Raw genomic sequence first — 27,209 nt, forward strand, 5'->3', positions numbered from 1 at the left:
AGGGCCTCTGAAATGACCCCTTAGATGTACTCGGAAGGTATCTCAGTGCTAAACCACAGATTCATTTTTAAAAGCCTACAAAAGGCTGGGTTGAGATCCCTGGAAGTGGAAGCAATGCCCCAGGAGAGGGCCTGGGGCAGGCTGAAGGCAAAGAGCAAACCATTTCCCCCCTCCACCGGTCCTGGCTCATTTCCCTTAAAACTCAAAGTAGGACGTGGTGAACCTGGGCCCATACAGAACAGGATGCTGGTGTTGGTGCTTTGCTTACAGGAGGATGGAAGGCAGCTGGGGTCAAAGCAGCAAATAAATGGGTGCTAAATGGGGTTTAAAGGTCTTTGCAGAAGTAGTCACAGTCTCCTGGAGCCTCTTAGGATCATCTTAGCACAGCTAAAACAAACTCCCCTCCTCCAACAGGCCCACAGAACGAATCTTGCTGAGAGAAGACTACAGAAATAGTTTCAGAGGGATTTTGGTCCCACTTCAGGCCAACTTTTTTGTACAACCCTGGGGGTTTTAGCCCCGACAAGTCTCATAGGACTTCCTGCTCCAGACGCCCTCCCTGAGCCTCAGAAACAACAACTGTATGAAGGAGATACGAGGGACGAGGCAAAAAGTCTCTAGGTGGAAACTTTTTATTTAAAGAACCTGATGGCCTAAAATAAAAGTTGGGGCAGTAGAAAGCACTGAAGAATGAACATGGCCAAGAGGTTAAAAATCCTTGCAAAGGTACCATTAAAGCGATGCATTGCAGGTTATGGGGAACAACAGGACTGAACAAGGCGGGGGGAGCTCCTGTACCTCCCCTGGGACACTGCCTGCAAAAGTGGCCCCCCATTATTAAAGTGCTTATTTTTCACAAGGTGGCCTGGTCACATCTCCCGGGACGCGCAGGCAGGCAGGAATGTCCACCTCACACCGAACTACCAGCCAGCACAATTAAAAGCTTCAAGCTAAACACGAAGGGGCAGCCTGCTCTTTGGAGCCATTCCCAAAATAACCCCATGGGCATCAGAGTGAAGAACACTTAGAGCCTTGCCTGGACACGTGTCTTAAAATCTCCAAAAATAGATCCCGCTTCCCCTTTGAAAAACACTGCGGTTCCCAATGCCTCACAGGAACTCTGTTTCTGCTCAGAGAAGCCACAAAATAAGTGAGCAGCCCAGAATTGATCTGTGAGCACATCTGGACTAGACGAAATTGGCCTGACGGAGAGGAAAACAATAAAGATTTTAAACAGCATGTGTCAAATCCAGGGACCTTTATTTCTCTGGAATGGAAAGAATTTGCCAGCCTGGACAAAAAATTGCAGGCAGCGATTGTACATTCTTTCAAATAATAAAAAAAAAAAAAAAAAAGAACACACACACAAGAGTTTGGCTCCATAAATTTCTGTCATAAGAAACAACTTTGAATTGTACACCAAGCTTTTTACAAAGCATCAATGTTAAGATGTTTTACCGTGCTCTATCACATTCTTGGCCATTTATACAGAATACGCCATACCAAATGCTACATCAGCTTAAGACATTTTTAAAAATTAGTATTAAAAAGATACAAAGGCATGTTGGCTTTCATTTGGGTTTTTTATTAAGACATGGGAGTTTTCTTTGTTTGTTTTCCTAAGGAAGTCACTAAAAAAATATAATAACTTAATTCGTAAGGACAAGATTGGTTAAAAATCCAGCCTTGCTTGCTCGGCAGCCTTCTGAGCTCGTACCTCTGTGGATTCCATTAGTCTAACAGCTCCGCAGGCTGCAGACGTGTCCTGCGGGGTCTCAGCCTGCACTCCAGATCTGTCCATGCTCTCAGTTACCGTTTTTGTTCAGTTTTCACCGCGGCCAGGAAATATCCCCAGCCAAACGCTAAAAGCGATCTTCAGCCAAACAGGGGTTTTCAATCTGGGCCAATTTCACATGGGTTTAGCCCTTTGTCTTTTGCCTCTTTGTACATCCTTTGGAAGTCTTTAAAACGAGGGGCACAGCCTAACCTGGCCTCCCCAAAGTGCATGCGTCCTGTGAAAAGGAAGTCTCCATCTCCTGGTTTCACCCCACACTCCAGCAGGGTCTTTATTTGCCCTCGCCAGTTCCCAGTCTCCCCCGTGAGCTGAAAGACTTTGCTCTTCTGCCTGTACAGCTTGTTGACACCGACGTGAATTATGGATTCTTGCTCTTCTGCCTCGTTCGTTACATCTTGAATAGAGCCTCTGATCACTGGAAACAGAAAACAGATACAAGGAAGAGTTACCTCCTCTGAAGCACCAGGTCCAAACTCAGCCCCATGCAACCAGGCAGTTCAAGGGGAACTGATTTCACTACAGCAGACCCAGTTTTGGTCCTTTTTTTACAGTTAAGTTTGTATCAGTAACCTCCAGCACGTATTTGTATTTGTTACAGTTTATATTTGTAACCTGTCCAGCAAAGGGCACCTACGTATTAAATGTAAACACAGAAATAATTACATCAGAAAACCAGCATCAATCATGATAAAGAGTTCTAACAACAAGGGACATGCTTAATGCTCCCTGACAATGTACTTTCTGTTCTTCAGCTAGTATTAATTTCCCCTTTAAAAAGGGAAGCACAGAGAATTATTGAAACTTTTGGTCTTTCGTCAACAGTCCATTTTAGGGTAGCAAGTAAAGGCCTCTCCTAGATGCACCCAGCTTCTACTTCCATTGCGGTTGCTGGATCATTCTCCATCCACCCTGGGGAAATGCCACTGGGCACACGGTTTTGAGGCCCTTCACACCACGTCCTCCTCCCATGCACACAGCCCCTTCAGACCTCATTTACGCCGGCAGAAGTCACCAAGCATAAGTAAGTGTCCATCAGTGTTTATGGGTGTCACATTCAAGTGAGCCACCCAGGGGGAAGGGAGGGGGGAAGCAACAACTCACCAAAATCACTAGTGCAGACAGCCAAGAGGACCTCTGTGTCACTGCATGGTCGGCAGGGAGCTGGAGAGAAAGGGTCAGAATGAGCAAAAGACTAGACGACAGTAAATAAATAAATCAGTATTTAAATTAACCATAAATGGGACACACACACACACATGACACAGGGACAAGTGGTCCAAAGACATGTCAGGCATCAATAACGCTACAAGAAATGGATGCTAACCCTAGCCCCCACAAGATTTCTGTACTTAAGTAGGAATATGGATCTCTTTAACGCTCCTGCTGGGATATATCATCCAGCAAACACCCCACACACACGCTGCACTTATGCAAAATATGTTTTGATACTGGGTGCAGTTGCAGCGTGCTCTGCTGTAAATTCAAAGCTCTCGAAAAGGCTTTGAAGATCATGTGCTTTTTAAACTCTGATGGCAAAGCTTCTTTCTTACAGTCTCTATCAAGTGTTGTTGGGCTATTTCACAAGCCATTTAGCCTATCACCACATCAAAGATCCAGGAGGTTACAGAGTGGGGGAGGCAAAGAGGGGAGGAAAAAAACCCCAGCGCATGTGTTTGAGGGTGTCGAGGCAAAGCGGAAACTCGAGCGGTATCTGTTAGAGCTCAAGCAGCACAAAGCCCATTTCCTGTACTGCTGGAAACAGTTGGATATCTGCACTAATCTAATCAATGCAAGAATGTGGCTCCTCTTTGTACTCAGCCAGCTACTTCTGAGGAGAAGGTACTGTAGTGGCAGTACAGATGTTTCTATAATACCCTGTTGAGTTCAGGAATTTGCTTACTATCAGGGTCTGCCCTGCCCAGCGATGCTAATTAAGTCTGTCCACTGGCGGCCAAGGACCAGAGCCCACCTCTTTCGCTTGATGTCATCTTGAAGCGGCACCTACACATCAGTCAGAAAAATGAAAACCCACCAAGCGTGCTGCTCTGCCTGGATTAGTACATGCAAAAACTACAGCAAAGCAGGGCTCACGCTGGAGACAAGGTGAAGCGTTGGAGCTACAGCTTACTTCATCACGCAGTCCGCAATCAAACCCCAGGCTGAAGCTACCCCACTTCTCCCCACCCCCAAAAAATTTAGTTTTTAAACCTCAACATCTGAAAACACTTAGTTACCAGATTCCCAAATAGTCACACCCTTCCTCTCACCCCCGCCCGCTTCCTGGAGAAGTTTATCCATTGCACTAAGAAGTAGATTTAAACTAGTCTAAACAACACATAGCTGGTGCCTACAACACTCAGCTATTAGCCTTCCTCTGTTAGGCGGCACAAGCCACTGTTTAACGCAAGACACGGCAAATCTCTTATTTTTTCCAAGGTCCCAGAAAGGCAGTGATCCAGAAAGAAGGATTATTGAACCAAATCCACCAGATTTGCTCCAGTCAGATGATTAATACACAGTGTAACACACTGTTTAATAGGATTAAAGAGAATGTAAAATGCACATTTCTGGGCAGGGATATTTGAAGGAATAATTCAAGAAGGTTAAAAAGCTCCAAAAGAAGAGACAAGGAATAGGCAAAATAGTTTTGTTAAAGCACCTGGATCAATCAGGCATTTCTGTGAGTCCGAATACCTCCAGGCCCTTTAGAAACAAGCCAGCCTTTACTGCCCTTCTTTCCCCCACATACCATTTCAGCTCTTTTTTTTTGGAAAAGTTTGGAAACTGTTTCACATCATGAGAAATACAGACCCAGCCAAAGCCTGGACATAATTGGAGTACTATAATAAATTCAGTCTAAAGATGTTTTAATTTTTAGACTTAAGAGATTTTGATTAGTGGCTAGAAGACCAAATACCCAGGTTTCATCTGACAAGAGAAAATTATAGTAGTCACATAACATCCTAGTACGGAGTTGTTTCATTCATGGCACCTACGAAATTCATCCACGGCAAATGCCTCTCTTCCCCAGCCTCCCTCTGCCCAAATCAGGACCTGAGTTAGATCAACCAAATGCAGGGAACCTGCAAACGTGTGTGAATCCTACAGCATTTTCACATGGACAGAAGCTCTAAAATAAAGCACAGCTAATGGACAACCTCAAAATCCACGGCTGGATTTCAGATATTTTCTTCTGCAAAGATCTAATAATAAAAAGGCATCTTGGCCTTTTTAAGTCTGAGTGAAAACAGTCTTGGTTTAGACCAGACATCTCTGTAGTTCCTCCAGCCCCATAAGAAAATTGAAAAAAACAAAATGACTAAGCCATTTTTGTTCTCAAAAGGAGTGCATGACAAGCAACAGCATCAAAGATGAAAAACAAAATACTTTAAAAGTGGTTCCTTCTATTTAAACAGACTGACACTATAATAAATCAAATGAACAAATCTCCTCCACACATATATGGAACCAAATCATTCTAATTGTGGACTCTAGGCAAAATTCTGCATATTTTTTAAATGCAAAAGGAAATTAAAAGTGCTCAGCATTGCTCACACTAGATCATTACTTAAAACCTACTTCAGATCCATGCTGACTCACAGCAGTCTGGTGGCATGCAAGCTTATTTAACAATCACTTACCACCACCCATCACTGCAATACCAGACATATGAAGAACAGAAATCCTCTTCTGTGGAACAACTCCCACATCTGCATTCACAGAGTATCAAATATATCTTGCAAGTGGCAAAAACAAGGTATGCAAGCACAGATGGAAAGCGAGTTGTGAAGGATTACTGCCGAGGTAAATGGACCATTAAAAAGCAAATAACATTCACTCGCTACAACTGAAGCTTCATTCCTATACAGTCTCATAAAAGAAAGAAAATCCTCGGGAGGAGAGAATGCCTACACTTTCTTTTGAATCACAGCCATTAAGGAATCTGTGTATTTATGCCGCAAGTTACTGATTTTAGCTGCAGTTCAGCACTCATTCACTCCGGGATCGGGCGGCAGGTGTTTTCCTCCATCAGTAGGTCAAAACGACACACACACCTCAGACTAAAATGGGAAGCGGCCTTATAACGAAAGAAAGAAAACCAAAAAAAGCATTTCACTAGTGCTCAGCAGGCGAAGATGTTCATTTTCTGGGGAAATGGGCCCAGTTACTAAACAAGACGGCTGTGTCTGCCGGATGCCCGGCTCCCTGGGGATGTCTCGAGGGCTGCCCAGGTTCTCGCATCCAAAAACAAGTCTATGAACTTGCAACAACAACAATATCAACGTCAGCTGCTCTAATTCCTTTAAACTCGATAAGCCAAAGAGCCTTAATTCATACAGCAGCAGGGGAAGGGTGAAAAAAAAAACCAACCACCACACAACAGAGAGAAAAGCAACACTTTATTGAAGCCCTCTAAAGCCCAGATGCCTATAACTCAACTCCACCGCCGGTGGCATAAAGCCTGCATTGTGCACGTCTGCTGCCGACTCTCCTGGGAATGCCTTTGATGGATTTTGACAGTATCCTGACCTGAAGTAACCTGAGGCAGCCCTCTCCCTCCACCCCCCCAGTCCAGTGCCTCCAAAGGCCTCTCTATTCACCTCCCCGCAGAGGGAGATGTAATTACATCATTCCTCACAAGCCAGCAGTCATGTCCCAGCTGCTTTGAGCGATTTGCCCTCTGAACCTGATGTTACCGAGAAGGACGTGGCGATACTAACAATAGACTGCACTTGTTGGCCAACAGCTTTGTCGAACACATTGCTGGTCCTCTCCGCAGGGAGGCAGAAACGCTTAGGAAGAGAGAAGTATGTACCCTGAGGAGATGACGTATGCTCCAGAAGGTCGCCAGCTAAGGCAGCACCAGGGAGTTGAGTTGTCTAGAAAGGATCTCCTCCAACATCGGGGATAGATTTAAGCACACCTTTAGTGCTGAAATTTAGCATGAGTCTCCTCTGCCTCAAGAGCTGTGGGTAGGTGTTGCCACCCTCTCTCAGCGCGCACACACACAACTCCAGTCCTTCCTCCTTTGGTTTGTGACACTTGTACACAACCCTTCTATGCTCTGAAAACAGGAGATGGGGCCATCTCCTATTTGAGGGGCCATCATCATGGCTTAGGATGACAGCTCCCTGCAGGACACATTCCAAGTGAGACGTGCTGGCTCTGGCTGCAGGCGTCACAGAAACCACATGAATGGGCTTGATTTTCTTTTGAAACATTTGTGTTTCAACAGCCACCCATGGGTCTGACTGACCTTACCTTACCCCAAAAACAGCATCCAACCCATCAGTAAGAAGTCTCCTCTGTCTGTCCTGAATTTTCTCAACACGCTACACAACCTAAAGGCTATCGAGACTAGATGAACTAGGTTGCAGACCTCTACACACTGTCCCAAAGCTCCACTTACTGAGCCCAAAAGACCTTATCCATCCACCCTACCTCTCTGGGTAGGCTCTGCTGAGCATACATCACTGCTCCGGCAGCACGCACAGGAAGAGAGACACCCTTTAAGCAGAAGTGAAAATGTTTAACACAAAGTAATTGCAGAAAACCGCTTTACCGAGGAATACCCTTTGGTTTTAAGAAGCTTGTATACGCGTGCGGTGTGGTAGAGGTGTGGATGGTGGGGGAGGGAAACACAGAGCTGGTTTATCTGCACTTCCAGTTTCCGTGGCATACATCACCCACACGTTAGTATTTCCGAATAATCCTTTGAAGAGCAATCAGACCTTTTAAGTATCAAAATCTACTGAAGAGGCCCAGGCAGGGTTGGAGCATTATTTGTTGTTAGTTTTACGTTTAAATCTTTGGCTTAAAACAAGTAAGTCTTTTCTCTTACATGCTCAGCAGAAAGACATTCAAATGGGTCTTAGAATCATAGAATCATTCAGGTTGGAAAAGACCTTTGAGATCATGAAGTCCAACCATCGACCCTACTCTACCAAGTACACCCCTAAACCATATCTCCAAGCACCACATCTAAACGACCTTTAGACACACTACGGGATGGTGACTCAACCACCTCCCTGAGTAGCCCACTCCAATGCCTGACAACCCTTTCAGTGAAAATTTTTTTCCTAATGTCAAGCCTAAACGTACCCTGGTGCAGCTTAAGTCCGTTCCCTCTTGTTCCATCATTAATTACCTGCGAGAAGAGACCAGTACCCACCTCTCTACAATGTCTTCTCAGGTAGGTGTAGAGGGCAGTAAGGTCTCCCCTCAGCCTCCTTTTCTTCAGACTAAACCCTCAGCCTCTCTTCAGACCAAGTTGATTTAAGCTAAGCCAGACGTACTGCAGCACCTCAAGCCATACCAGTGTGGGGCCACAGCAGACTCATCTCCCAGATGAAAGCTCTCAGCCTGACATCAGCATTAGTTCAGATGGAACAAAAAAACCCCACGCACGCCCTTTGAATTCTTGCTGGTAGCTCTGTCTAATTGTAACCATACTGGAAAGGGCATCATAGGATGAGTCTCCTTCCTGGAAACACGTAGCACAGACTTCTGAGAGCCCATTATAAAAATAGAGATGTGGTTTCTCCAATGATGGTGCATTTCTCGGCCATTTTTCTGAGTCCTAAGCAGAAATTACTACATCTCAGCTGATTACTGGATTGGTGATTTAGCTAGGAGACAAGAGTTTAAGGACAAACATCACATGAGCAAGAAAAAAAAAAAAAATCTTGCCCTGATCTGCTTTAACTAAATAAAAAGTAGACTAAATCCTTGTAATTATTTCTTCCTAAATTTACCTAGGCTTCCCGCCTGAAGACGCAACACTTCTGCCATGAAACAAACCTCTCGCAGCTCGTATCTCAAACAAAAAGACCTGCTACTTTGCAGTGGAGGTGGACAAGAATTTGACAACCACTCTGGTTTACAGGGCTTTGACCGGTCATCTCCTTTCTACGTGTACCTTCAACCTTCCTCAACCCCTAAGAAAGCTCTTCCTGGGCGACCCAAAATAACATTCAACTTCAAAACACTCACAACCCTCACTCCAAAACACCAACCAAACTACATCAATGCATCTGCATGTCAGTGCATCTCAAATTTAAACTGAATATGCTAGCTGGGAGCTCAGGCCAGCAGAGCTGCATCCAGCACACCTGCATTTAACATAATACCTGCAGCCACACAGAGAGGGAAAACACGGCCAGATGACACAGAACATCTCCACAGCTGGGCTGCAAGTTTCTGACACCCAGTCACAACACACAGAGGAGCTCTCTCATCCCTCTTTTGTTTTACAAGGTTTTCCTGTCTTTGGATGGGATAGGATTACATGGCTTTTTGCAAGCACTGCACTTTTTCCAGCGTGTCAGTAGGAAAACGCCAAGTCAAGGAGCAAACACGAGAGTTGGACTCGCGCTCCTCCCAGCCCCTTGGCTCAATAAGCCTCGGACACGGGATCCAAAGGGATTGTGCTTCTTCGATGAATAGAAGGTTAACGTTATGAATAACATACTGGGAGAGTTTAGTGCTCTTCTGAAGGCAGAAGAATTCATTCCCATATTTGCTAGAAAGTTAATCTGAGCCCCTATGCTAAGCAGAAAAGGCAGCTTCAGAGCAAGGATCATGAGCAAAAACACAAAACTCAAAGACTCCCTTCTTCTACAGCCAAGACTTGGTACAGGACAAGATGGTGATTCAGCAGCTGGAACCAAAATCATGATGCTGGAACGGATACTCTCCCCTGACTTCTTTATGTGAAGGAGAGATATTGGTGATTTTACCCCTTCAGAAAAGAAAGTGTCAGCTCCAGTTCCTTGCCTTAGCTCATTTCTAACATTCAGTTCAACTTGCCCTTATGTACAAGTTTCCAGAAGTAACTTGGAAAATATAGACACTGGCCAAGAACAACTTAAACCTGCAAATAAGTTTAATGAAATGCAGATTTCATATGCTGTGGCATGGATTGTGCCAAGAGAATTGAGTTAATACCACTTCCTTCCTGCAAAGAAAGAATAAAAAAAGCATATTGTAAACCTCACCATTAAAGATGTGATGACCTTTGTGTTCTGAGAAACGTTAAGACAATAAACCAGAAATTTATCTTTTCACAGAAATGTCTTCCAAGAGGGTATTAAAGTCCTCAAGTACCAAAGACGACTATTGATGTAAACAGCGTGAGGAAGAGATTTGGTACTAGGCGAGCTCCATTTGCAACAGCTTTCAAAACGAAACTTGGCTCGGCAGCTCCAGATCACGTAAGGATCCTCTGGGATCGCAGAGTCAATGCCTTTTTGCTGTTCCAAGATGCAGCACCCATTCTAACAAATGAGCTGAAAGGTCAGCTAGAAACACAAACAACCATTTGTTTAAAAGAAAAAAAAAAAAACAGGAAAGAAAAAAAAAGCAGAGCAGTTTTTATTCAAGCAGCACTAGACGCTATTAAGCTCTACCTCCAGGCTCATGCACGAGTTGCATCAAACCAGGAGAAATGACGAGAAGTGTCATATCTTTGAGACATTTCTTTCTTTCCCACCTCCTCTGGGCTGCTTATTGCTCCATCAGGAAGAAATGATGCCGGTCCCAAACACCGTCTCCCTCCCTTCCCTGCCTCCCCTCCTGCTGTACGGGCCAACAGGCGCAGTTCAGTTTCCATCGCTACCCTGACCCTCTACACCCCCGAGCCCAGGACAGTGTTCAAAGAGCAGTGCTGGGCTCTGAGCTCCCAGGCTGCCATGGCAAACCTCGCTGCTGGGGTGGGCGGCAACGCAATGGTAACAGGACCAGTGCCAACTCCCAGCCCAGCTCCTACACTTACCCGTTGCATCACCAGCTCTATAAAAACCCTGTTACAGTAAAGTCTGCAGCGTATCGTGTCCAAAAAGCCTTACTCAGCGGATCAAATGTGCAGTTAAATTCCTTCTCTCTGAATTGCAGTGGAAGAGAGAGAGCCCAGCAAACAGAAGTGTCTCTGCAACTGTACTAGTCCACGTTTCCATGCAAGCAGCATTTGTAATCCTCTGCCATTTCTTTGCTTTCTCTCTCCCCCTTCCAAACTGCAATTAAAGAGAAAAGTAGGCAGCAAGGTAACTGCTGGGAACTTCTCCTGCTGTATGTGCACAGGACACCAATATAAAATCATAAAAAATATATCTGTTTATATCACAGAAAATACCTCTCTCCTTCCTCAAACCTACCGCTGCTGTCCAAGGGAGATTAGGGGTGGGAAGTGCTGGGCAGGCGCAAGGATGGATGAGTTGCTGGAAGTCAGAGGTGTCCCCGGACAGTTGAAGGACTCCTCTGGTCTCCTCCGACCTGGCAGCAGAGGAAGGGCTGGGGCAGGACCTCTCTCCTGGCTGCCCCATGAGAGCCCACCAGCACAGGCAGCCGCAGCATTGCACCCCCGCACTGCCTATGCACCGCCCAGCAGCACAGGACCACAGCAAGTATTTCTACTGACTCAAAACCCACAAAGATTTATGACTTGGCTTGTCCCCTCCCAAAATTCACTCAGAAAATACCTTTTTCTTCCAAAGAAAATGTCAATCCAAAGCCCTGTAAAAGCACACACTAATCAGATCTAGGAAAACATTAAGTTATAAAGGATCTAGGAAAACTTTAAGTTATAAAGAACACTTTGATGTCTTGTTTGGTTTTGTCTCCGATAGCCAACAAAACACTCAGCTGAGATGTCATGCAGTGCTGGCAAGGCAGAAAATGAAAAAGTAAGGTGTTTTTCACTCCCATGCCCCGGGGAGGCTGTGCAGCCAGAGGCATGGCTCTGGTGCCTGAGCCTCCCTCTGCCCCTGCCAGGGCTATGGGAGAGGCTGGAGCCAGCACCTACTACCAGGCTGGAAACCTGCCAGGAACACGAAGCCTTCCCTCCCTCCCCACCACCCTCCTCTTCGGTCCGGTCCATTAATGCCTCCTATGGAGCAGGGGAATAGAATTAAGTAACAAGTGGCTGGTTAAAGTTAAACCCTGAGAGTGGAGTAATGACAGATCAAAGATTAAGTGAGTCTTAAAAAAAATAAAAAGAGAAAAAAGAAAAGAAAAAGAAAAAAAAAGAGTAGCATAAGTGCACTCACATCCACACAGGTCTTTTGCCTTCCTGCTTCTAGAAACTGAATTCTTTTTGGTATGTGGGAGAGCTCTGAAGGAATAAGGCCAGTTTTCATTTTAAATCCACGTTTATTTGATCAGCTTACTCTTGAGGAGGACTGTGGGCTACACCTCATCCAGTGAGATCTTCAATGCTATAATATTGTTCAGTTAACCCAAAAAAAAAGTTACTTAAGGTTTTCCATTTGTAACAGGAAAAGCTTTAAGTATCTTACACGTCTTTTCTAACTTAACAGCACACATTTCATATTCATCTGTTCTACACAAGCTTGGACTTTTTAAATTTTTTTTTCTCTTCAATTTCTCATGTCTACTTATACACAGATGAAGTTGGTGTAAAGCTACTACTCATCCTGGTAGGGCAGAGGTGCACCCTATACCAACACGAACAATCCTGGCAGGGGGTTTAAGGCAATGGAAAGGCAGGCCAGGCTCCACATGCAAGGCCCAGCACTAATGACCACAACGAGTCTCCCAGCAGCAGGGCTTCAGTCCAGACAGGACACGGGCAAACACCAGAGTTTATGCCTCTTGCAGGAGTCAATGCCCAAACTCCACACGGGAGTCAGAGTGGTGCGGAAAGATACCCAAGGAGGTGCCCATACAACCCATATAAAAAACCATCCTTCCACAAATTTGAATCAGCAGCAGAAGTTAATGTCAGATCAAAGCTGCGTGTCATACGTTGGCAGCTTTTTTCACCCAGTATTAAGCCTCCCAAGGTCAGATTTAACATATCACAGCTTTGGGTCCAGGGTAGCTTCCAGGTATCAGCACAATATTACAGTGTACATTTTCTGGCTTCTACTACAGATTAAGGCGAAAGAGATTTTCTGTCTTGCAAACCAAGGCCCTAACACAGGAAAAATTCGGCCCACATTTCAGTAAGTTTCTTATTCCTTGGGGAAGGTGGGGGGCAGGAAGAGGAATGCGGTTCCTCCACCCTCCCATCCCTTCTTTAAACTACAGCCTCAGGAATTAGCAAACTAAACAGTTTTGCAGAGCAAGCACAGAGCATTATTAAAGACTGCCAAGCAACTCGGCTGGATTGCAAATCTGTTTGTGGGACTATCTTCTGCAGTACATAAAGGTCAGAGCAAAGCAGAGCCCCAGCTGCCCGGACAATACACCTGACTGCTTATTGGTTTTGACTGCCCACTGAGTTGAGAAATAAGCTAACGGCATTCGTGGCCAGTCTAGCAAAAATAAGCTATTTTCTTACCCCCTCTCCCCTGCAGCTGTGTATTTATTATTGCAGCTCCATTGTCACCTCCTCTGCCCACTGCAAAACCAACTACTGTCCTGGCAACATCAAAGGACAAGTAGGGCCAGAGGAGACTGCTGTCAAACTCATTTTCTTGGAGGAAGGAGAGATTAAATTAGGGTATCCCTCCAATTTGGGTATTTTTAAGGTGAAGACTTCTCAGTTCAGTATTTTTGACCTTATTGAGGCACAGATCCCAAAAATGTCACCCTTGCTCAATTTAGGAACACATAAGAAAGAGCGTGTATGATTCCCGAGCATCAGAACTGCACTTTGAAATCATTTCACACACAGAGAAACCCAAAAACTTTGCTCTCAAACTCTCTCCCTATTCCACCAGTCAATCATTCACTGCAAATCTGACCACTTTAGGCACATGAATAATTAGAGCAGGTTTCTAGCTCCTCAAAATTATTCCCAGTCCAGGCTCTGCTATACAGCAGCCAGCCTGACCAATTAGATGTCAACCCATGACACCCAGTTCAGCGACATGCTCTCAAAAAATAGCTTAAAATGTGCTTTTTCAAATACACATAGGGTTAGGGAACACTCTTAACTCTTTCATAAAACATTAATGTGTGTCTAGTTTTGTATCAGCATTTACCATGGGAAAAGACATGAAAGTTACTGCAAAAGACCTTCCTGCAAGAAGGGTGAGCACACAAAACTATTCAGAAAATAATGTATCCTAAAGCAGGAGCATCAAAACGGTCTCTTATTGGGCCAACAATTGAAGTGTATTTTGAACAACTGCACTAAAGGCTGTTCTCTGGTGGTTTTCTCTTAAAACTTGCTGCTGACCTTTTAGAGAGAGAAAAAGCACATAAAACAGCAGCAAACCTTTAGCTGCACCAGTAAGCCTACCTTACACGCCACCCAGACAAGGCGTACTCAGAGAACAGATCGCTCAGCTCTGCCTTGCTGCTCGTTATGCATTTCACCAGCAAATCCCGGTGGGAGAAGTGCGATAGCAATTCTGTTCTTCAAATCAAACCAGACCACACTCAGATTTGCTATTTTCCCCTCACACAGCTTAACCTGAAGAGTTATGAGAGCATTATCCTGTGCAGAAAACGGGGGGGTAGGGAAAGGCAAAAGAAGCCATGTTTCTGATCTCATGGGGTGCATTGGAATATACGCCCCTGCCAACCCTGCAGCGCCCAGCGCTGCTCCCACACCACCCCTGCCACATAGCGTGGTGCCAACATCTCGGATGGTCACAATGACTCAAGCAGAACCTGTGCTAAGCGTAAAGGTCGCAGGGACTTTCAATTTAAGTGTTCCAAGTGTCTCTTTCCATCACCTCTTCTGCTAACAGCGGCGATGAGCACAGTGGGGACCCACCGCGATTTCCCCACTGCGAACACCTTGGCAGAGAGGGGGCACGCCAGCCACAGCTTCCTGCTCACTGGCCTCTGGGACAAAAAGCAAGAATGTTTCCACCCCGACAAGAAGCCAAAAATACACCAGCACATCTGCTGCTTCACGCTACAAAGCTTTGCAGTGCATTCAGCCTTCAAGAAAAAAAAAAAAAAAAAAAAAAGAAGTATATTTGGGAGCAACCAGAGGAAAGCGTGAGATTTGAAGCCTACGAGCTGCAGTGACGACAGCACTCTGGGAGAATACCTGCAGAGATATGGCAGATTGGTGCCCCACCTCTGCCAAACCCCAACTGCATTAAAGATCAAAAGTTAAGAGGGGTGCTTCAAAAATCCATTTGTCAGTAGAAACACCGGCACAGCCCAAATACTTACGAGCTTTCTTAATTTCCAATGTTTTCTCAAGCCCATGAATTAACAGTATACAGGAAATAGCTGAATACTATTCTTGATTAGTTAACTGGATTTTTCCAGTTTTCCCTTGTTTTTCAGATACCCACTGAGTGCTGCACCTCCTATCTATTAATATTCTCAGGCAGGTACCCAGCATTAATAAAGAAAACGTAACAAACAGTTACTAGAACATGCACTAAAGTCAGTAGATGCCATCAAGATAAAGGGACATTTTTGTTAAAGTTTGACTTCTTTACTACACAAAAGCAGGTGGGTAATGAAAGGGCTTTCCGTCTACCTCCTGAGCTCTAACAACCAAATTACAGACATCCCCATGAGTATGCAATGGGAAAAGCAAACTACACAGCTTACATAAAGCTGGAACCAGAGCTTGGATGTGACAGTCTTGAAACACAAACTTCAGGTAACAAAATAAAGATTGTTTGGCGGGAGGGGGGAAAGACGACTGACCTTCCTCTGCAAAATGTTTGCTCAAACCTACAGATTCTTGTTTTAGACTAGTTGAGCAGAAGCTGAAGAACTTAAAAAGCAAATGACTCTCAAGGGACCTTCACACTTTTCACAGGAATTTAACCCAAGCAGCTTGCTGCAGAGCAAGGCAGACCTAGACCAGGCACACGCTTCACTATAGCTGAGAAGCTCATGTGGGTCATCGCCTTCAGAAAACTTCTAGGAACTATGTGGCCAAACAACACTTCTGCCAAAACTTCCATCTACTTGCCAGTATAGGCAGTACAGCAGAGACCCAGAGTGGTTTTTTCCAGCACAAGCAGAAAAGATTAAAATCAACAGAATTCAACAACTTAAACAAGTTGTGCTGCTTCTCAAATGGCCTTGGGCCAAAGTGTCACAGTGCCTCAGTTCTTCAGCTGGGCAAACACCAAGGCTTCAGAGCCTTACTGCAAGCATGATCTGAAGTTAATGGACCATCAGTGCGGCTGGAATTATAGGGGATTACATAGGGGTCCAATCCAAAACCTAATCTGAAATTAAAAAGCACTTTCAGTCACCTATCACTTTGGGTGTCAAGAGGAGAACGCACCCATCGAGATGTCTGAATTGTCAAGGTGACCCTTCTTAGGGACTACTCACATAAAATGGTGACAAGCACTGCAGCATGCTTGCCTTCACTCCACTTCCAAGCTTAAAAACCTATAAACCCCCAGAAATGCACTTTTTTGCTTGTTACTATCACAGTAAAAACCTTCCCATACCAAATTTCAGCAATCTGAATGAAAACTCATCAGTATACTACAAATACTTCCTTCAGTGAGGAACGCCTTAAGAGAATGTGATAAGGCAGACTTAGAGCCAAGAAAAGGGTTAAACCCCCAAAATCTGGAAAATTGTAAGACTGCAGTGTGTCATTCAACCTTCCTGAGAAAAGGGAAAGGCCAATTCAGAACCTGTGTATGTTTTCTACTGAATTATTTGCTAGACTCTGATTAAGTGGGAAAGAATGACTGTGAACTAATAAAACTTGAGGTTTTCTAATTAAACCACAGGCACCCTGCCAAGCATTGTTGATCTGTTGATGCACCCTGCAATGTCAGGACTCTGAGGACACAACAGGTCATTAAAGCATTAAACAGATGACTTACACTCTTTAATCAGAGCTGGGATGCCAGGTTAGGAAGAGAGAGTAAACTCAAGGGCAGAGTACAATAATTATCACCAGGAAACAAACACACCGTTTAGGGAAAGTGGAGAGAAGTTGTTAGCGAGTAGTTATTGCACAAGGAAAGGGATGGATTACCAGGCCCCACACCTGGGTCTTTTATGATAGCCATCTCCCCCACTCCACAGGCGTAAGAAAATAACACAGTATTTGTGACTTTCGGTCCTTTGTTATCAGACGAAGCGCTGCCGTGCTAACTGTGCGAGCTTCCTCTGCCCAGCTCTGCCAGCACATCTCAGCCACCATCTGCACCAGCATCTCACCGTCTTTGTCATCTCTTCACACATACTGCCAGCTCTGCTGAACGCCGTCAAACTGCAACTAAGAGATGAGCAGGCTTGTTTTTCCAGTGTGCAACAGCCAAAACACTGTAAGCCACGTTTGTGACCAAGGAACAGAAGTGTGCTTGGAGAGAAACGTAGAGCCTTAAATCCAGTTTTCAGCTCCTTAAGGTCGGCACTTGCCTCTGGCTTGAGCCTCCTCTCTGATGAAGAGCCCACCAGTGATTTCAGTCAATTGATTGTAAACTTCCTCTCCAAATGAACAGCTCAGTAAAGGGCATTTATTTGGAGGTTTCACAAAAAAACTAGAAGCAACTCCAGAAGAAAGGAGGTCCACGAACTGCAAAGAGCCCAAATATATTGCTCTATAGAAGCCTCACAAGGCAGCTATTTGGCAGTTTCCCCAGACATACAGATATTTATAGGAGAATAAAACTGCTCATCTGACTGAGTAGTGGAAAGAGTCATGTATGGCATTTTCATCGTGTTTTCACCCCTGCCACCCCTCCCCAGAGTTTGGGGACCCAAAAAAAGGCAAGAGAAATAATTTAAAATACAATAGAGATCCCTAGCTTGCCCTGAAGGCTCTTATGATGAACTATTAAAGAGCTGCTTCTGTCCAAACAAGACACTTGGAGCGTGAGGCAGATAGCCTACCACATTGTTTTATAAGACAGCACTGAAATTCAACCAGTGCTGTCATAGCTGAAAATACAGCAGTCACAGAAAAAGTGATTTAATATGCCTATCAAAGAGGAAGGCTGTAATTGGATTCAGTCCTCAGTTTGACTTCTGAAAGTCTCCAAAGAAAACTCCCACCAGCTTTAAAAATCTCCAAGATTTTACATGGAACGAAGAGCATTTAGTTCTAAAAACACAGCAGTTTGTGCTGGCTCGTGATGCTACGTATGGCAGCAGTGAGTCCTCCCGATTTTAGCAAAGCTAGGGAGAAACCATATGTATGTGCAAACTAAAACCAGCAGTGATAAGCAGTATTTCTTGCATATTATTTTACTACATGCAAAAGCAATTTCAACTTTTTTTGAGGGAAAAAAAAAAAAGAAGTACAGGACTTTTCTTGGTAAGTTTAAGTGACTTCTCACTAGCCTGCCTGTGCCTCCATCCTCACAGCCCATCAAAGAAAGAAGCACTGAATCTGGGAACATTCTCCAAATAACTGATTGAACAATGTATTTAATGTCTTCTGCAACGGCATTTTACTACATAGCTAACATTCTGCACAGCACATTCATCTTTGCAGAAATGATCTTACTGGGAAAACAGCTCTGCAGCAGATACCCTACTTCTTTTGCAGCACTTGTAAAATGTAGAAGCAGAGAAGTCTGCTTAAAATGCAGCACCCTCGATACTAAGCTACCAATTGCACATGCAGCAAGAGTAAAGGAGGCAACTAAAATATTTGAAATTTGTTTATACTTTTTTTGTTTTAATGGCAAACACGCCATCTATCAGTTATTCGGGTTACTGCATTAGCCCTCAGCCAACTACCGCCTTGCTGAGTTAAGAACTGTTCATCTCAGTCCAGTTAATTTCTGTACAGAAAAAAAAAAGCCACATCTCAATTGGGGTGCCAACATCTAAACGCTAGCAGGGTGGCAAGTATGCACAAATATACAAACACATAAATCCAGAGTCTTGCTGTGGAAGGGAGCAAGGGGAGGAGAGAGGATGGGACTCAAGTTCTGCAATCTGTTATCCCTAAAAAGGAGGAGGGATGCAATGCCTACAAGATACGGCTGCAATTTAATTAGCCACACCACCCTTATCGAGTAGCAACTCAGGCAAAGCATATGGCACCACTACCGCAGAATCTAGACAGCCTATGTATGGCATCTTAGCCTCACTTTACTTCGGGTTTTACCCTGGGCCACATCATCTCCAGTGTGCTGTAAGGACTCCTCTCCCCTGCTTTGGGTCTGCCTTCACTCCCTACCACTTCAAAAGAGAAATCTGGTTGCCACCACGGCCTCCCCACTTAATATACCTAAACCTTGAAAACTCCCTAGTTATTTGGGACAAACTACCCTAGATGTGCTATTCCTCAGGCTATTCTGGAAATCTCCCCTCCTTGGTTTCAGGGATAAAAGCTAGAGGCAATTCTGAATGGAGGAGATGCATGAACCAGATACTGCCTATCTAAAGAGAATTTCCCCTTCCCCCGGTCATCCTCCACAAAATGCGAGTTTTTCCTCTCAAACTGTCTAATTCATCAGCACAACTAGGTTACATCTAGAGCTACTGTACCCAAATAGTATGTAGCTCGCTATTCAGTATCAGACTTAGAGGCTTGTAAGCTCTTTCAGTTTGTCCACTCCTCCTTCCTACAAGCATTTCCTTGGCATATCGCTACAAAACTTGTGTTTTCATAATAGTTGAGAGAGAAGACACCATCAGCACTGTAAAAGTGTTGAAGAGCGAGCTCTGCCATGGCACAGTAATGCTCAAGAGTGTAACAGGCAGAGCTGAGGAAGGACCACACCATTTTCCTTGTTAAAAAAAAAAAAAAAAAAAAGCAAGCCATAATTAGGTCAGCAAGGAGCAGTAGTTTCAGAGGAAAAAAAAAACAATCACGGAAAAGGAGTTCCTCCTTGTTTAAATGTTTATTATTCAAAACATGCAGCAGGGTCTTAAAAACTGAGTAAAAAAGTAGTTAGAAAACTGTTACAGCCAGGCTCAGAAGCCCAGTTCACACTGGAGTTCACTGCAGGGTAAAGCCAGCTTCTGTGATTCACCCCACGCCTGCAAGGGGAGAGTCGTTCACAACGTAGCCCCTAATGAATCATTTGGAATTGAGCCTATGCTACCAGCTTCCAAAAAACAACAACCAAAAAAACAAAACAAAAAAATCAATTATTCTGCAATAGCCTGTTTATAAAACATGTCCTTAAGAGCACATGAAATTCAGATCCAACCACTTTCCCACTCACTCAGCCATCTGTTGTGCATCCAATACAGTACGTGAAAATATGACCAGTATCCCAGAACTCACCAGAAACTGTGTGCAAATCAGATGCTACCCCCTTGCTCATCAATTCGTACTGGAAGCCCGTAATCTTCCTGCTAATGTCCTGCTGAGGAGTGGCCTCAATAAACAGGCCCCCCTGATCATAGCCAAAGCAATACACTTTACTGGGGCTGCGATCTCCATCTCGGACCAAGAGTTTCAGTTCTCCAGTTTTTTCCAAATAAATATTTGCTCCTGCAGAGTCCTTGAAAGGCTTTATGCAAACAGTCAAATGTTTGTAAGAGGCAGGTGAAGTATTGGGTCGCAGGTTGACTATGAGTGCTCCTGTGGGATACATCCACTCTATTGACCCTTCAGAACAGCGGAGGTAGACCTGTTCAACATCCTTCTTGTGAGACTCGTGAGTTAAGCCACTGGGGGAAGAAAGAAACAGAAAGTTAGAGAAATGACAGAGCTAGTAACGTGACTGTCATAACCTCAAACCTTCAAAGACCCACATCAACAACTGCAGGAGATCTATGACAGTACTGAGTATTAGCCCGTCCAGCTCAGCACCAGTCAGAAGTGCTTGTCTCTTGCAAGACTGCAACTTTAATATTATGGGACAATTTTAAATCATCTCCCAAAAGAAAAAGTCAAACCACTAGTAATTGACTTCAAAATTAAAGAGGATATAAGCACATGATCAAAAGCAATTAAATTACTACAGCCTCAGTTACTGCCCATCAGCTGAGCTGTGGCAAATGACTTGGCGCATACTAAGTAAAACACATACGCTTGAACGCCCTTCCTGGTGGCTTAAACCAGCACGTTCTCCAGCTTCACAGATCGGACTCCACCTTTTTCTGAGCACTTTGTTCCCCTTCCAAGTCTATATTCCCAATGGATCTGAAACTGGGAGGGATGCCAAGCTCACCCTGTGAACTGGAGCAAGGGATGCTCTGGGTGCTACTGATACCCTCTGCCCCAGCTGGGCAGCCTCAATCTCCAAATTGGGAGGTAGGGAAAGACAGGAAGACACTACACTCCCGAGTCATAGCTGGGGAACTACTGAACTATGTTGCTTCCTTCAGTACATACCTGTTCCCCCACTCCTCCCCAATATGAGGTTTAAGCTTAGCTTATCATTTTACTGCCCAGCCTTGATGGGCTACGAGCAGATGCATAGCTGTGGGTGTTCAGCAAAAAAGAGAACACGTGGCCAGTTGCTATTGCTGGGGCACAGGGCCGCTGTCAGTCCTGTGCCCTTACCCAGCACCGTGGCAAAAAACTAACACCCCACCAGCCATTTCGAGAGCTAATGATCGCCAAGACGTACAGCAGAGCAACGCAGGGATCCTAGGGCCAATGCTAGTGAAAGGAGAACAAACTGCTGTGCTTCAGCAGGATGACCAGTAAATCCCCATGACTTGCTTGCCCACAGCCTAAACTGAGGACAGCTCTAAACCCTTGCTGCGTGTCACTGATGCTGGACCAACCCCACAAAGCACTAATACACCACTGCACGCTGTAGGCACTCCAGTTAAAAGCAAAAGTTGTGGGAAGCCTGGTTTATTGGTTGCAGTATTTCGGCCAGCAGGAATAAACCCTTTGGTCCCAGTCCCTGTCCTGTCACAAACCTATTATGTGAGTATGAGCAAATCACTTCGCCACCAAGCCTGTCTCTCCTCCTATGCTTGCCGTACCTAATTCCCAAACACAAGCACCTTTCATTCCGTGCCTATAGAGAACCACCCAAAATCAGACTCTCCAATGCAGTTCACGAGTCTGCGTTGCAGTACTTTAGAGAAGCTTCACAACATTCCCACCTGTAGGCAGATGAACCAAGACAGGGGAAAAAAATAATTAAAAAGGATTGACTCGTCTGAGGTTACACAGGAAATCTGTGGTAAAGAACATATTTTAGCATAGTGCAAGCAATGACATCAAGTTCTGGTTTCTCAATAGAAACCTCCAAATACACAGCTCCTTACCCCAAAGATATATTCAGGTGCTGAACAGGGCTTAAATTCAAGTCAGCATTTAGAAAGTAACAAGAAGTCATGTGTAAAAGAAGAAAAAAAAAACCATATGGTTTGCATTTACTGTTGATGTGACTCATTATTTTGAGTGTCAGTGTGACCCACTTGATAGAGGTTACATGAGGAAGCTTGGAAAAAAAAGTCATATTTAATAACAATAGTGCCTGCAAACATGTGCTTTTGAATAATCTTGAAAGCCACATCAAGAACACAGATGAGGAGAAAAGAGGGACAAGTTTTTGACCTTTAGTCTCTTGCCCTCAAATTCAGTAGTACTTAACACATTCAGGAAACTTAACTTGCAATGGGATATTTCAAGCTGACTGTAAATCCACATCTGGTCCACAAAATCAGTTTTCACCACAGCATGCGCATGATGCCACTCAACAGAAAACACAGAAGTCTGTTTATGTGCAAGCAGTGAATAAGTAAAATTAAAGAGTGTAAAGCTTATCCCTTAGCAAAGGGGCAAAGAACTACCATCACACATCACTTGTTCCTACTCAAGACATCAAAACAAGCTGCAGAGGTTTTGCAGGACTTACACTTGCAAATTCCACCCTGAAGCCTGAGTGCTTAAACAGAAGGAAGATACCAGAGGCAAAACTCTGAACTCATGCAGTGAAACTGCTGTTGCAAGTGATCCCAAGAACACTGAGGCAGTGAATTTCTGCCAGAGAAAAAAGCCTTAGCATTCATTTTGTTCAAACGTTCATGCTGCTCAAACAAAACACAGGGTGGACTCTGAAATTATCTTCTGAAAGCCAATTATATCCCACAGGCAAGAGTGATGCCATTAGACAGATACATCAAGCACAAGAACCTGTACACATTAAGCCTTATAATAAAGGATGACTCAAAAGTTAAGCAGATTTCAAAATACATGCTCACATTACTTAACAGCAACCATCATCATCCAGTAAAACCTGTCGCTTTGCTTTCTGTCAAATGACATGTCACCACATTGGGAGATTGTTTAAAGTCAAGTTTAGTTCTCACTAGCCACTCATCAGACACACTATGTCCATGAAATAATGGAGGTCCAGGAGCCTTTATTTTTTCCCCAAGCTATTTGAGTTTTGGTGGTTTTTTTTGGTTTTTTTTAAAGTATATGTCAAGGAGATAGGGCAGCTGTTTCATGGTTACAGTGATGGATGTGCCATCCATCCTCCCTTTCAAATCTGTCCTGTTTACTAGGATTGACTTCTACAACAAGCACTACTTCCTCATACCAATCCATGAGGACATCCTGAATCACTGCATTTGTCTCCTCACTCTTCTCCCTTTCTGGTTTCAGCCATCTGCCTATGTCTGCCCCGAAAGATCTATTACCCTATCAGTGCAGTAAGCGGTTACGCTGCAACATGCAACAGGTGTTACTTAAAGAAAAAGGGAGCGGGAGGAATATTGACATTATCTACCTTAGCTATTTAGTTTATTCTATTACAGATGCTCTGAAGGGCCCTAGAAGTACCCATGTCCTCCCAGCACCCCTCTGTGAATAGAGGGAACTTTCACTCCTAACTTGGAGTTTTTAATTAAAGATGAAAACCTAGACAGCACCGAGACTTCCCTGGAGCATCTATCAGTGCAGAGGGCAAGATCAATGGACATCAGCAGCCACATCAGAGCTGAATTCTCGCTCCTACAGCCTATAATCAAAAACACCAGACTAGCATATTCTCAGCATGGCACTTGAAGCACTTCTGTCCAAAGCACTGAGAGGTCATCGCAGTACGAAAAGCTGAAGTTACAGCAAGAGTAATAACCAGACACACACCACTGAAGTTTCTGTTTCTTCAGCTAAAGCTGTCCTGAAAGCTCTCTGCCAAGTTATTTATTAAGATGCTGCTACGGCCTATTGAGTGTACTTGAATTGCAGGTGTTAAGCTGTGCACTGCATCAGATTTCCCTGGAAGCGTGAGGGATATCTATAGGAATCCTAGGGAAGTTCTTCATACTACTCAGGGATATAAGCTCATCACTTCTCCATAAGCTAATGGGGAAAAAAAATTCATATCCAGAATATTCTATTTCTAAGACTGTTGCTTTTAATATAGACATGCACACAAAGGTGAGAAAACACCTTTAGGTTTAGTGTAGGAGACGACTAGACTCTCAAATCTGACTAGACTCTCAAATCTGCCAGCACAAGACAACCTAGAACTTCGCTGCGAGAAGAAAGCCTACACTTTGGCTTTCACATTCATAGGTTTTCAAACAGTTAGTTAAAGTAAAAAATATCACGTGACTTCTAAACATTGTATTTCACATTAAAAAATCCTTTCTGACCCATATAGCTATCAGTATCCACACTGAAATATTTAATTAGATGGTATTTACTGGTACATCAATTTACCTTTCTTTCCTTCTTAACTACTGCTGGACTTTTAGGACAAAGCAGATGATATTCAACCTCCTTAGGACTGCCAGCATTTCTGATAGCACTGGTTTGCTACCAGTAAGGCCAAAGCCAGCCTGGTTTACTTTGTCCCCTCCTAAGACTCCTGTCTACCTGGACTCCAGGACTCTCTCACACAAGTGAAACCACCTGGACTGAACTGTGCACGCAAGAAGGCAGCTCTTCCTTCCCTGTGCCTCCAATGGCATCATCACGAAGCTGTCACCACTTTGGCTCACCAGAGCAACAGCAGGCAAGTAAGTCCAAGCTTGCATTACCAGTTCACCCCAAACTCAGTTACAGAAAAGTGTATTTCACTCCCCCCGGCAAACATCACCCCTTAGTTGATACTCAAAGCATTGCTTATTCCAGCCCTGCTCAGGTGTCATGGGGGGGTCAAAAATAAGAAACAAAACAGGACAGGATTACAGGGCTTTGTCATCGTTCTTTTAAAAACTATGATGCAGTACCACATGGTAAGGTCCAGGTAAGTACATGCACAACTAGGATGCTTACCAGTGAAAGCAGGTACAGCTTTGGGGTGGGGGAGAAGGTTGGTAAAGCAAAATGACACAATGACGAGTTTGCCACAGAACTAATAGGTTTGGTCTCTATCAAGCAGACTTGCCTTCAAGCGGATTCACTGCGATTAACTATGCATCAATTGTCACGAGTCAAGAAAAGTTCAGAAAAAAAGTAAATACCAAGTATCTGCATATTTCAGACATAACAGATAAGAAATTATTATGTTGAAAGTCAATCCAGCTGTTTCCCCGCTTTGAATTCTCCCAACTCCAAAACACACTGATACAACTGGCCAAACTTTCATTATTAAAAAAAGTCAAATTTAAGCAGAATGTTAAGAGTCAGAACATTCTACTCCCCAAGCACAGAAAGCCTGACCAAGCAATGTGCTCGTTAGCAGAGTCGCTTTTTTAAAATGATGAACAGTGGAAGAGGTCACAGACCTAACCACACACCTTAAACTTATTGCAAGCAATTAAAGCAAAGATAATTTGGGAGATAAACACTTGAGAACGGGAGAGGTTTCACAACCCGTGCAATTAGACTAAATCAGGAGCGAGGCCGCTGTGCCAGCCCCTGCTCCCGGGGCTCATCATCACCATCTCCGCGGGACAAAGTGCGGGACAACTTGCAGGGAGCGACCCCCGGGGCTGCGGTGCGGCGCCGGGACGAGCACGGAGGGGGAGAGCAGGGAAAGGGAGGGCAGAGAAGGGCAGGGCGCCCAGAGCCAGCCCCAGCCCCGGGGAGGGCCGCCCTGCCTGCGGCGGGAGCGCTCCGCAGGTGCACCGCATCCCGGCCGGTCCCCGCGGGCCGCGGCGGCGGGAGGACCCGGGGCTGCCCCGAGCGCGGCGCGGCCGGAGCCCGCCCGGCCCCGCTGAGCCCCCGGGCGCGGCCGCCGCGGAGCGCTGGGGGCTGCGGGGAGAAACTTCTCCGCGGCGGACATGGCACCGCCCTCCTCCTCCTCCTCCCCAGCCCACCGAACCGCGCCGCCGGGCAGAGGGGAGCGCAGCCCGCCCTGGCCCCTCCATCCCTCCCCCGCGCCGGGGGCCGCTGCCCCGCGCCTCTCCGCGGCGAGCCCGCCGGCAGGGGCCGGTTCCCCGCAGGGGCGGGCGGCAGAGCCGCTCCGCGAGCTCCGACTCTCCGCCTTGTGCCGCCCCCTTCCCCGAGCCCCGGCCGGGCATCGCAGCGCCCCGCGGGAGGACTCTCCCTTTTGTTTTCGGGACCAACTTTTTTTTTTTCCCCCGATGGGGCGGGGATGGACGTGGCAGCTCCCGCTTTCTCCCCTCACCCCGCATCCCCCCGCCCCAGCCCGGCGGGGGTCTCGCCTCACCTCCCCTTCCAGTTGCACAGGTCGCTGGAGTACTGAGCCGCGGCGCCGCCGCCCAGCAGCAGCCGCAGCCCCAGGAGCAGCGGCAGGAGCCCGGCGGCCGGGGCGCTCCGCATGGTCCCCCCCGTGCCGGTGCGAACGCGGTGCAGGCGGCGCGGAGCGATGCGCGCAACGCCCGGGGACTCGCCTACATGGTGGGGAGCGCAGCAGGGCGGAGCGGCTACCCCATGCCCCGCTCCGCGCTGCGCCGCTCCGGCTCGGCTCTGAAGTTTGCACCAGCTCGCTGCGGGCTCCCAGCTGAGGGGCGGGGAGCGGCCCTGCCTCCCCGAGCCGCCCGCAAAGAGCCGGCTCCTCCTTCCCCCCCTTCCCTCCCTCCCTCCCTCCCTCCCTTCTCCGGCGGGGCCGGCACTTGCTGCGCGAGCAAAACGCGGCGCCGGATCGGGAAGCGCCGCTGCCCCGCGGGCACGGCCCGGTTCGGGATGACCCGCTGCCCCCCCTGGCCCTTGGCAGGTGCCCCGGCCCGAGGCGTTGAGCCCTGCTGCCGCTGCGGGGTGCTCGCTCCTGCCCTGCCCGGTCCCCTGCCGCGGGCTGCCCCCGGGGGTGCGCAGGGGAGGGGTGATGCCCAGAGAGGCCGGTGAGAGCTTTGGTCCGGAAAGTCACCGGGCGGCTCCTCCTGCGCTGGGGGAACCCGCGGGTGCCAGCAGTGACCTGGTGCCCGTCCCCGGGCCAGGCGGGCTGCCAGCGGGGCGCCTGGCTGCAGCGGGTCACGCTGCCCACAGCGGGATCTCCAGCTGGCCACCGTTCCTGGGTGGATGGAGGCTGACCGTTTTGCTGGAACCTTCTTGTGCCTCCACTTACCAGGAAGCACTTGGGACTCGATCTTATTTGTAAAACTCTCCAACACTTAATGACCACTCTGGGTAACTCCTTGTCTTGTTTAATGTCCCTGGTTATCCCACAGTTGACTTCGGATACTTAACTCTTGGTGGCAGAGACCCTTCTGTGAAAAACGAAAGGCAAACAAATGCCTTCCAGGATGTGAGGAAGTGCAGGGGGGTGAA

General features: G+C 46.1%; 1 protein-coding gene across 1 annotated transcript; it reads right to left on the reverse strand.

Moving 5' to 3' along the window:
* Nucleotides 1–1,831: 1,831 nt before the first annotated feature.
* METRNL (meteorin like, glial cell differentiation regulator) lies at nucleotides 1,832–26,264 on the reverse strand. Its single transcript, XM_086473706.1, has 4 exons — nucleotides 26,152–26,264; nucleotides 19,899–20,287; nucleotides 2,897–2,956; nucleotides 1,832–2,210 (listed from the first exon to the last, which is right to left on the reverse strand). Exons 1-4 carry the CDS (start codon nucleotides 26,262–26,264, stop codon nucleotides 1,894–1,896), a joined length of 879 nt encoding a protein of 292 aa, XP_086329832.1. The 3' UTR covers nucleotides 1,832–1,893.
* Nucleotides 26,265–27,209: the final 945 nt, after the last annotated feature.

Source organism: Leptosomus discolor, chromosome 15 (genome assembly GCF_034619465.1).
Source record: "Leptosomus discolor isolate bLepDis1 chromosome 15, bLepDis1.hap2, whole genome shotgun sequence".
Lineage (NCBI taxonomy): Eukaryota > Metazoa > Chordata > Aves > Leptosomiformes > Leptosomidae > Leptosomus > Leptosomus discolor.